Source organism: Diabrotica undecimpunctata, chromosome 10, assembly GCF_040954645.1.
Source record: "Diabrotica undecimpunctata isolate CICGRU chromosome 10, icDiaUnde3, whole genome shotgun sequence".
In the NCBI taxonomy this organism is placed as follows: Eukaryota; Metazoa; Arthropoda; class Insecta; order Coleoptera; family Chrysomelidae; genus Diabrotica; species Diabrotica undecimpunctata.
In genome coordinates this window covers 2145250-2158233 of record NC_092812.1, presented here as the reverse complement: position 1 = coordinate 2158233, position 12984 = coordinate 2145250, and the positions used below count along the sequence as shown (strand labels likewise).

Genomic DNA, 12984 nt, shown 5'->3' with positions numbered 1-12984 from the left:
TAAATGTTTGAAAGAGGGGTACGTTTTTTACTTATAAATAATTATAATAACTTCTATATTTTTCAAGCTACAGACTTGTACGTACAACCATTAAATAATAGTAAAAAACTAACATTAAAAAATACCTTCCATGACCAAGAGCAATGAAGTTAGGGACTATTTTTTAAAAAATCATATCTCTATTGGTTATAAACATTTAGAAGTAAAATTTGGACACATTTTGAATGAAAATCTAAACTTTATATTGAATTTTATAGCTATAAAATTCATTCAATTTTTCGAAACTTACAGGCCTTTGAAACGAAGGTACTTTCGAAAGATCGACATAGGAAAGTGGAGGGGATAAGTGTTTCAGCTCCGTTTTTTTAGATCGGAACTTTAAATTTAAACATGTTTCACAAAAATTTACATTATCTCGGCTTCCATTGCAGCTAAAAGCTTCTTTTTTTAACCTGGGGTAGCTCGTCGAAATATGAATAACTACATAGTTTTCACTGGTTGGGAAATATGGGAAACCTCGGAAAATTTTTTTTTAACTAGACTGGGCTATATATCTACAAGCACAGCAAAAATATGACATTAGGAATTAAATAAGGAATGTTTTTAAGATAGTTACTTTAGCTATATGTGGCGAAGCATAACACAGTCATTTAAAACGAGGATAATGCTCTGTATCTATTAAAATTATTTTCAATTATTACTATCATCATCATCATCAATGGCGCTACAACTCTTCGTGAGTCTTTGCCGCGTTTACTATTGCCTTCCATGTTTGTCGGTCCTGTGCCAGTAATTCATATTGTCGCACTCCCATTTTCAAATTATTACTGTGTATTAAAGTAATTCACTTTATAAAAAAAAAGTGAACTCTTAAAAATATCATAGGCAAATAACTTATATAGGTTTAGAAAATTCTAATACAGTATGGCAAAGTTACCCAAGTAACTTTGCCATACAAGAGAATAATAAAATACGGGTGCTCCATTTAAAATAAGTACATTATTAAGGCTTGAATGTGCTTAAATGTATTTAAAGTATACTTTACTTTTAGGTTATTAGTTTTATTGATTACAGTTGATTGTTATTGAACGAATGGTAAGGGGCAGTCTCTGAACTGTGAAAGTGGGCTTAAACTTGGCGCTGTTCCTTTTACACGAAACCAAAAAAAAAATAATAATAATAAATAAGAAAACTAGATGTAACACTCAGGGAGTGCCCGAGAAGGGAAAGTATAGCTTTCTTATCGTTTAAGTACAGAGCGATGGTTTTTAATTTAATTCATTTGATTTAATTTACTTTGATTCGATCCAAATCGATTCGTTTCGATTAGATTCCATTCCATTTAACTCAGATAGATTTGGTTCAATTATGTTCCAATCGATTTAATTTGATTCGATCACAATCGGTTCGGTTCGATTCCATTCCAATCGACTACATTTGATTTGATTTGATTCAATTCCAATCGATTAGATTCCAATATGTTTGATATACATTGATTTTAATCAATTCGATGTAATTAGATTCTAATCGAATCTATCCGATATCAATGGATTCGATTCAATTTGATTCCTTCTTCTTCTCTTTCTTTGCCCTACTCGATTCTCGTGCGTTGGTAATTAAATTGATTATACTATTTTGTTGACAACAGCTTGGAAGAAGGATGCAGAGGATTTGTTAAACTATTTACTCAGGTTCTTAAACCATGACGTTATTTTTTGACCTGGCCCTCTTCTTTTGTCTATCTTGTTTTGTATTAATACCTAATTCTATTCCAAGTAATTCAATTCGTCTCCATTTTAATCTATTCGATTCCAGTTCATTCCAATCGATTGGGTTAGATTTCAGTTGATTCGGTTTGACTCGACTTAATCCCTATCGATTCGAATAACTTCCAATCGTTTCGATTCCAATTAATTAATTTGATTCGATTCCAAAATTTATTAGATTCGATTAGATACAATTAGATACCAATCGATTCGATTTGATTTTATTCCAATCGGTTCAATTATATTTTATTTTCATCAATTCCAGTAAATTCTATCCGATTTGATGCTAGTCATTTTGATTCGACTCCAATTAATTAGATTCAATTTCAATCGATTAGATTTGATTCCAATTGATTTTATTCGATTAAACTCGACTCCAATCGATCTGTTTAGATTCGATTTAATTCGATTCCAATAAATTCGATTCAATTGACTTCATCCGATTTTATTTTAGTCGTTTTGATTCAATTCCAGTTGGTCCGATTCGATTAAATTTCAATCGAGTCGATAGGATTTAATTCAATGCGATTTCAATCGATTTGATGACATTATTTTCGATTCATTTAATTTTAATTTTATTTTATTTTATTTTATTTTATTTTATTTTATTTTATTTTATTTTATTTTATTTTATTTTATTTTATTTTATTTTATTTTATTTTATTTTATTTTATTTTATTTTATTTTATTTTATTTTATTTTATTTTATTTTATTTTATTTTATTTTATTTTATTTTATTTTATTTTATTTTATTTTATTTTATTTTATTTTATTTTATTTTATTTTATTTTATTTTATTTTATTTTATTTTATTTTATTTTATTTTATTTTATTTTATTTTATAATTTTAATTTTAATTTTATTTTATTTTATTTTATTTTATTTTCAATTTAATTTAATAAACACCATGGGACTACGTTTAAGCCCACGTAGTGTGTGGTCGCGCGATTTCGTTACATTCGTTACAGTTTTTACTGTCGCTACAGAGGTTAAAGTCTATTTTATTTTTGTGCGATCTCTGTGCAATCTACCGCCTTGCACCGCTCCGTCCATATCCCGCAATAAGAAAGCTATGCTTCCAATAAATGGACCAAACTAGGCCCATTGGAGTAATGTTTAATAGTTTTCATCATTATATAAACCCTTACGATATTGTCCAATAAATGAGACGTGGCTCATCTAAGCGTCACCCAAAATAAAATATAATAATAAACAACTCTTTAGTTCATATTCTACCCTTAAAAAAATTCAGACTCGTGCTACAATGTAAGAAATCCTAATTTTTTGGCCACACACAAAAATAGTACGCAAAGTTACCATGATGTGTTAGATGTAACGAAAAGAACCTGACCATATTGTGATATACCTAAAAATGCCCAGCCAAAACGTGTCCATCGTAAAGAAATTCATCCAGTTAATGATGCATGGTAGCAAAAGAAATGCAGAAGTTAAAAGATAAACAAAACAACAAATCCACCATACCTAAACAGCCGAAAAGGATGCACCAACAGAAACCAACAGACAAAACTAACGAAGATAAAAAATCTACAGCCAAGCTTTTACAGGTAAGTTACAAATTAAAAGTACTAACCCAAAACATAGCTTTAACATCGAGAGTACTCTCTAACAAATACTTGATGAGTGCATTACTAGATTGGAGTATAGCACAAAAGGAGCTATTATTAAGAATTTTAATACCAGATAGTCTGAGAATAATGAAATGCCATTATTGTCATTGCAAAACGTACGGGAAATTGTAAACGTTTAAAATCAAATAGTAGATTCGCTGGAATCATCGGTATTTGAATTAGTAATTCAAGACATCATCTCGTTTGCATTTTTCCTTGATGATAGTTGCCTCAATGACATTATTCATTAGCCTTTTTACAGTCAGTCTCGTTCTATTTTACAGTCGAGATTGATTAATGTTGTTAAAGTTAGATACACCAAATAAGAAAACCACCATACCACCAGCCGCAAAGGATGCACCAACAGAAACCAACATCCACAATCAATAAAGATAATAACGCGATGTGGTACTTCGGGAGTGACCCATTGTTACTTGCATGACAACTTTCATCATCCCCTTCACAAATGAATTTAGTCATTAATACGCTTGTCTAAAATGCTTATTAATCAACACGTCAACACTCAATCTCAACCTAGCTACCCAGAACCTTATTATATAAAAGCTTTTCTTTCTTATATATCAAAGGTGACACTGACAAAATCGACAAAATTCTTTAATCAAGAGGAATAAAAACAATATTATTTACCCCCAATAAAACTTTTATCTCTTGTCCGATCAATCAAAGACAACATTCCAAATGAGCACCACGCAGTTTATGAAATTTTTTGTACAGACTGCCCCCGATCCTATGTAGGCAAAACAAGTCGTAGAAACCATAATAGGATTTATGAACATTATATTTCTGTTCGCAATTCCGACTCAGTTTCAGCCCTAGGTCAACACCATCTACAGGTCACAAAATTGATTTTGAAAACTCCACACCCGTAGCCCTCATTCGCTTCTATAAACCAAGAATTATCCGAGAGACCATAGAAATTAAAAAAGGACAAAATGTCTCAATAAAAGAGATAACGGCATACGATTACCTTTGATTTGGAACCTCTCATAAAGAAAATATCGTTCGCTCCACCCGTCAATTAAAGTCCTACTGTCAGAAATATTCGCGTCAACTCCCGCGTCAATCTCCGTGACAATCCTGGCGCCAATACCCATGCTAACCTATATGCCAACCTCAACCCAAACCATGTCACCATCGACGGTATAAATTAACCGTCCTCTACTCCCAGTACCAGTAGTGCATTAGTTAGGGATCAGCGTAGTAGTGTCTGGGGGCTTGGGAGACTGAGACCTCGGAAGCCCTGAAAAAGACCTTTCGATCTTTCAAATATCCGAACGAATTTACCGAAACCAAATTTCTAACGACGGTAAAGATCAAAATCAGAGAGAAAGGGAGTGAAAAAGAGATAATTCTAATATCAGCATACCTTTCACATAATGATGAGGAACAAACGCCACAAGAAACATGGAACAGCTAATGGGATTTTGCAGGATAAGTAGACTGTTTTGTTACGGTATACGATTTAGACATACTAAATGTATGTTATATTAGGTCAAAATGAGATGACCTTCCTGGGCATGAAATGACTTCGCCGTGGTGGTGGAAGAGCCCAGTAATAAGTCTTGGCCCCTTTATTGTGGGATATATCCCGGGGAGTACGACCGATGAAGCTTGTCGAATTAACGTCCAGCGTTTGTGCACCGGGTGAGCGATACTGCTACTACACGTAAGTGCTGCGTCTTTTTCCAAATTACCCAAACACATTTCTTTAATAACAATCTTCATTACCTTCCATATAATCAAACACATTTCTTTAATAAAAATCTTCATTTATTCCCATATAATCAGACCCATCCTGCAGAAGGGCGAGCGCAGATAAGCCTGGACTGGCCACCCAGGCTTATCTCCGACCATCCACCAAATCCCAAATCACTAACACTTTTGATGATTTAGATTCTTAACATCCGGATACATACAAACTGATCTGATATGCATAGGGCAGGTGGCTATGCATCATCCTAATATACCGCCTCCCCAATCTCAAGGTGTAATACCATCGTGGGGTATGCCAAAGGGGTGCATGGCAAAGGGGTAACATAGTGGGCTACAAGCGATGCCCAAGGGAGTTGGAAATCCTGAGGGGAAAATAACCTTGGTGAGGTAAGGGCGCACTGCTCCACTAGACTGATCAACACGACACAACTCGTGGGAAGAAAGATGAGAAGGAAAAAGAAAAATAAAAAAGACGGAAGTAACGGAAAGGATAGGGAAGGAAGAGAGAAACAGTAAACCAAGAGAGAGGAAGAAATAAAGGGAGGAGAAAAAGATAAACAGGAAGGAGAAAACAGACAGAAGGACGGAAAAAATAAAATGAGGGAGGAGATTCTAAGGAAAGAAACGAATAAGAAGAAGCAAGCAGCTCGGACAGCGGAAGCAGCTCTGACAATGAATAGGAAGGTGCGAAAGGTAGAGGAAAATAAGAAAGAAAAGGCACCAAGGAAGTCTGTGTGCATGACATCCAGAGGCGTGCATATCAACATGGTCTAGAGCCTACGTTTGTTAGGAGAGGTACGGGTACGTACATCGACGTGACCATGGCGACACAAGGAATAGCGGCGAAAGCAAGAAGCTAGAAGGTTTTGCCAGACTACACCGGAACTCAACATCGGTACATCGGGTTCTCGATAACCGAAACGGAGACCACTGACGTGGCCCGTGCGTCCGGGACGTCAGTGGGCGGATGCAGCGATGAGAATGACTGGAAAGTATACGAGAAGCTGATTAAATCGAGAGTGAGCATAATGCAGGGTCAATCACAGGCGGTGGAAAACCTGGAAAGAGTCATTAAAGAAGAGATAAAAGGAAGCAAGATAAGTCGCCAAAATGTCAACAGGGTGCCATACTGGTGAAATGCGGACATTGAGGCACTAAGTAAGAAATGAATGTATGGCAATGAGAAGAAGGTTAACGATAGCAAAGAGCAGAGCATACAAAAATGGATGACGCAGCATGGACTGAAACTTGCGGCAGAGAAAACCGAAGCCATCATTCTGAAAGGGAACAGGAATAGGCAAAGTATTAAATTACAATGTGCGAAAGTATGTCTAACACCCAAGAAACATGTTAAATACCTAGGAGTGACATTGCATCAGAATGGAAAATGGGGGAGCACGTGCGGGAGGTGGCCCGGAAGGCTGCGAATAGTGCGGCTGCGTTGGGGAGAATGATGCCCAACATTGGGGGACCCAAAACCGAAACGAGGTGGGTCTTAAGCGGTGTTGTACAGTCGATCGTCCTCTGCACGACACCAGTCTGAAGCGGGGCGGTAGATATAACGGCCTATATGAGGCTCATAACATGAGTGGACAGAAAAAGTCTGTTGCGAGTGGCATGCGCCTACAGGACTGTGTCTGCGGCAGCCTTGTGGACCATCACTGGATGTGCTCCGTTGCATGTTTCGACGGTGGACAGAAAAGAGCTCTATGAGAGAAGAGGCCCAAACTTTACTTTGACCGAAAGAAGACAGGAAAGGGAAAGGTCAATTGAAAGATGGCAAGAACAATGGAACAATACGGAGGATGCGGCACAGTCGACGAAAATGCTGATCCTGGACATAAAAGATTGGGTGGACTGTGGCCACAGCTGACTGGATTATTTCCTAAAGCAGGTGCTCACAGAACACAGGTGTTTTAGAGCCTACGTCTTTAGGTTCTGAAAGGCTGACACAGATAAATGCTTATTCTACGGACACTAGGACACTGTGACACATACGATGTTAGAGTGCAACAGATGGATACTAGAAAGGAACAGAATAGAAAGAGAGACAGGTGTGAGTTTTATTACAGTGAGAGAAATGATTAAGAGAATGATTGAAAATAAAGCAGGTTAGACTAGCGTACACAACTACATATATCCGTGCAGTGATCAAGAAAACAGAAGAGAAAGAAAGCAGCTGAACCAACAGCAAAGGTAAGAGGGAAAGATGCTGGAAGTTGAAGCTAGAAAAGTGGGTCAGACTGTATGAGTTAGACTGCGTGAGTCAGACTGTAGGGAAGGAGGAAATGTCCATCTGGGAGTGATGCTCAACGAAGGTAGTGCTTCGGAAGTGATGCCAGCCTTACAGCGGCCTTATCGCTTCCGGATCGCTGGATGACAGAGGAGGGTCTGGTTTAGCAGGTAGGCGTTCGACGTGGACTCGGCAATCAGAGGGCATTTTAAAGTACCTCGGGAACTATCGCCGGGAGTATGAAGAACGAATCCTGCACTAAGGCCAGTCAGGTGGCGTCCTGGACTGAGATATCTTTTGAAGATTCCAGACCCCCTCTCTATAAAGACGAAACAAAAAAAGGCATCCTGATGTAGGAAAGAAACTAACTTTCGTAACTTCACAATTCACAAAAAAAGGAGATTTAAGAATGACCACATCTCACATATCCATAATTGTTTAAAAATGGCATGTCTAATATGAAGTCTTTTGTCAGACCATAGACACATTTTTTTTAAAAACAGATAATGAGCTTATCAAGGAAACTTGATAATACTTAATCCTAGTAAAACAGACTGTGAAACGTAACAAACAGACCTGGAATATTATTTAGGTAGGGTGGAAGGGACGATAAGGCATACACTTGTATTTATGAAGAAAAATATGAAACCGTTAATTAATCAAAATCATTCAACCAAACTATCAAGTAAGACCAGATCATAAGTATAAAAGTATATTATTTTTATTTTAATAAAAAAATACCGACTTTAGACACAATTTTAGACACCATTAAGAAGATATTCCTGAATTAAGAATAGATAGTAATCTTCTAGTAGAGATAGAAATATATGTTGGTGAAGAACATATACATGCAAAATAATAGATTTACGCAATTAAAATTTACTTATATAATCTATATAAACGTGGAAAAAGTAGGTTTATTCAGATATGTGTTTATAGAAGGACTATCTACGGAAATAAAAGTGCCCTTCCATAAAGGAAATAGAGTACACATTATTCATATCAATAATGCAGAAGACTCTCTGAATGCTATTTGACTAACATTTGAGTCAGTTAACACCGATAATTTTCACGAAGACTTCAACAGATTCCGATGAAGTAAAAATCACTCAGACGAAAGCTAACTAATCTGCCCCTTTATCTCTGAATACCAAATAAAGTGTAAATAAATTACTACATTACCTATCTAAAGAATGTAATGATTTGCACGCCACTTACCAGATAAACTGGATAGTTTCAGCAGAAGTAACATTTTCCAAAAGACAACTTTGCTCAGTTGAAAGATATCAACTTTTAAGTACAATATGTCTAAATCGATATGAATTAAAAAAACAAATTTTACATAAAGCTTACTTACTGTCTATTAAAAATTTATAATCGCCTCTAATACCTCGACCTGGGTAAGTAATAATGAAGTTCGCAGTATAGTCGAAAGGGGCATTTTTCTTATAGTTGGCAGTTATCATAATTTTCTGACTGGCATCTCTGTTAGAATCCCAATTCATTTCAATTTCTATGGTTTTGTCATTAGGTTTATTGTTTACGTATGCCGAAAATATAATGTCTCGTAACCTGAAACAAGAAAATAGACATACTTTAACAAAATGTAAATGTAATAAAATGACGGAAGTGGTACTGCTATTATAATAAAAGAAATTGTCAGACGTCAGGTAGAAATAATGTGTAAAACAAAAATGTTTCACTGAGCGCAACACTCTTTTTAGTTGCAATTAACGATATCGAGAACAGTATCCGAAACCCTTTAAAGCAATCCTATATGCAGACCATCTGGTAATCTACATCTCTCTAAAGAATCTTAATATGACATCAAACATAATTAACTTTCTATTAATTCCCTACAATAATGGTCTAAAACAACAGGACTGAAATTATCTACGGTTAAAACCAAAGTAACATGCTTTTCTCGAAAACATCAAATTGTTGCAAATCTTCCAAAATTAACACTGTATGATCAAGTTTTAGAAAACGTTGAGGAACTTATATTTCTACGTATGATTTATATACACACACATAGATATTTAAACACATCCAATTACTAAAAAAATCATGGTTACAGAACATAAGTATTCTTAAAGTACTAGCAAATCGTAACTGGGGCGCAGGCATAACAAAGAGCTACTAAATATTTACAAATCCTTAATCCGCAGCAAATTAGATTATGGATCAGTTGTATATCATTCAGCTAAGGACTCAACATTTAAAAATTAGATATTGTACAAAATACCGCACTAAGACTAGCTCTACTAGTATACAGAACCAATCCAGTTGAAAGTCTTTATGTCGAAGCAAATGAATCTCCAGTTTCTATTAGAAGATTACGTCTCAGTTTACAATACGCAAGCAGGCTATCAACTAATCCAAACAACCCGGCCTACCCCTATCCTTTCTCCACACATTACCATTCTAATTAGAATCAAAATCTTAATCTCCGACCATCATTTAGTAAAAGAAATAGCAACTTCACATTTCCGGGTATTATGCATACCGATATTGATTATGCTCCCCCTTGGACTATACAAATTCTATATTGTAACACAGATATGTCAACTTATACTAAGGACAATACCGCTTCATCTATTTTTCTCCAATACATTACAAACAGTAGGATCCGCCATTGTTACAGAGGATTCTGTGCTCAAGTTTCCACTACCTAAGGACTACTCAATATATTCTGCTGAACTTTTTTCAATATTCAAGGCAGTACAACAAACTCTTAATCGACCTAAAGACATGACAGTAATATTCGCAGATTCCTTAAATGCAATCCAGGGAATTCAGAAAATATATATGAATCATCCGATTTTAGAACAGATTAAAAAAGACCTTGGGACTCTACAAAATAATCATAAACAACTACATACTGTGTGGATACCATCTCATGTGGATATACCAGGAAATGAGATAGCTGATCAAATGGCCAAAGAAGCTTGTAAAATGAAGAGATCCGATGATAAAACTAACCAAATTCCTCACTCAGATATGAAAAAATGCGTCAATGAGTACACAAAAAACTTATGGTTACGAAGATGGCAACTCTTACTAAATACAATAAATTGCGGCAAGCAAACCCAGATCTATCAGCAAAAACACCAAATTTAGTAAAGCGAAGGGACTAGGTTGTACTACATCGTATCCGAATAGGACATACCAAACTGACGCACGAACACCTACTAAGGAAGGAACCTCCTAGACTATGCTACGCCTCTGACACGGATTGTGACAAAATCATTAGATTCTTAAAGAAAACGAAATTGTATAATCAAGTATAAGTGGTACTTCAAGAAAAACTCTAAATTATAATCATTTTTGTAAAAACTGTATAGTTTATATTTTCTATTAATCATTATAATATATTATAGTCTATATTGTACCACCGCTAATAACCCTCTATGGTTGATGAGAGTTAATCCCAATAAAAAAAAAATGTTTTAAGCTACTTCAAAAACTATTAAAACTTTTTAAGGTTATTGTTATGTTTTGTAGGTACTCTCCACCAAAAACACTTAAAAGATCATTGATTCGAGGTTAAGTTTTTTAAGAATTTTTAAATAGACATGGCAAAATAATTATAACTTGTCAATCATTCCATTGGAGCTCTGGGTTAGTAACAACTGAAATAATTTCAACAGATAAACCGATATATTGGCCTTATTACCCCAACAAAATCACATATTTCGCTGCATTTTTCCATGTTTGGAAGGTTTGTTCCAAGTAAATTTTAAGAAGAGTTGGCGACAACAAATATTTTTGTTCGGTATACGAATATTAGGGAGCATGGTACATGTTATGTTATTATCATGTCATGTTATATCATACTATCAGTTATTAAAAATTACTTACCTTCTAAACTAAACTGTGTTAATGGACTAACACATTGATGACATTTTCAGTTTTACTTAGACAAAACAATCAATTTTTCCGTCTCAATAAAAACTAAAGGTGAACTTGATAAAGGAACGAAATCTTTTGTTAAATAAATTCAGCAAGCTTCATAAAATAAGTTCCCTAACCTGATCCCTCAACAGCTTAAAAGTGGTATTATAAACAATATAAAGAATACAACACAGATAATTCCCTCTACAGAGCCACTTAAAAAGATTTATCTAGCACAATTCTTCATTAAGAAAGTCCAATTAAAGTTGGTTAAAAAATAATCAACCGAAGTCTAATAGATTTACTCAATATCTCGAGAAAATATTCCAGCCAAATGAAGGTAATAACACACTTGACTGAGAACATGTGGCACAGAAAGAACGTGAAATTAAACTAGTTACTTAAAAAAAAGTGGTAAATGAAATGAAAGAAAACATTAATGCCAGAGAAGTGTTTGAATTAATTACCAGGGAAATCTTAAAACATCTTCCTAGAAAAGCCGTAGTAAAGTTGTCATATCTTACGAATACCTCGTTAAGATTAAAATGTATTCGTATGTATAAAGATATAGAGAAGAGATCATAATGATCTTGTACCCTGGAAAACAACCAAATACAGACCGATTTTTCCGCAATACCTATAATTTCAAAGCTATAAGTTATTGATGAAAGTGAAGAAACCTCTCATATAAGCTAAAGATTTAATTCCATCACACCAATACGAGTTTCAAGAAATTCATTCACTTTCGACCAAGTCCATTTATAACCGATATAATGAAGAGGCCACTAGAATATAAAAAAATTTGCGCATATGTCTTCCTCTACGTGGTGCAAACTTTGTGTTTTTATTAATATCAAGATTGCGTTAACCCTCCGTTAGTCGCGTGGTTTTTGCTGACGAGTTTAGTCGCACGGTCTACGATCGTAGACCAATATTTTTTTATTGTATAATACCAAATTTTGACAAATTTAACAAATAATGGTTAAAAACGTGTTTATTTATGTCTGTACTTTGATATTAGATATGCTTTGTTCCTTAGCTTTCGTAATTTTGATAGTGGTAAAATTAGAAACGAGGTCGTACTTTTTTGTGTCTTTATTCGCATATAAATGAAAATGGTTACAAAAATAAATTCAATTTAATAATAAACACAAAACTTTTATATTTTTGAACTTATAAAATGACCAATAGAGATGAATAATAGAGAATAGAACAAAAAAGTAAACCAAGGACAAAACTATTAAATGGTAAAAGTGGCACAATTTTAGTCCGTCAAACATTCAGTGCAAATATCCCTGAGATGATCCTTACATGCAAATTTGTCACATCTTTGGCATGACCTTCTTGTTAACTTATTGCGAACTCGTGGACAAATACAAGATCGTCCCACGTAATTTATTGGAATATTGGAGTGAGGGGGTACGACTTCTTGAACTCCGAGTAGTATGCGAACTCGTCGTCTAAGTTCTTTTGGTAGTGAAGGTATAGTTGATCTATATTCAATTTGGGGTTTGATTATTTCCCATGCTAAGTTTTCAATGAAGTCGCTTATTGAAACTTTTTTATTTATGTGTAAGACATCAGTCTTCTGAGCTAGAAGGTCCTTGGTCTGCTTATTGGCTTTTTCTTCGTGAATGCGACTCTCTTCCTTCATAGGTTTGATTTGTTCGGTCAGTGCATTGACTGACCTACTTAATTCACTTGCCTTTTCTTTTTATGCCATCTCTT

At 34.9% G+C, this 12984-nt stretch overlaps 1 protein-coding gene across 2 annotated transcripts in view; it reads right to left on the bottom strand.

Annotated features, from left to right (window-relative positions):
- Apoltp (Apolipoprotein lipid transfer particle) overlaps positions 1-12984 on the bottom strand; it is a 1459665-nt gene that overhangs the window by 1064689 nt on the left and 381992 nt on the right. For both annotated transcript variants that reach the window (XM_072546518.1, XM_072546519.1), the window contains exon 19: positions 8720-8934. In XM_072546518.1, coding sequence (XP_072402619.1) covers positions 8720-8934 — 215 coding nt within the window. The remainder of the gene's footprint in view (positions 1-8719; positions 8935-12984) is intronic.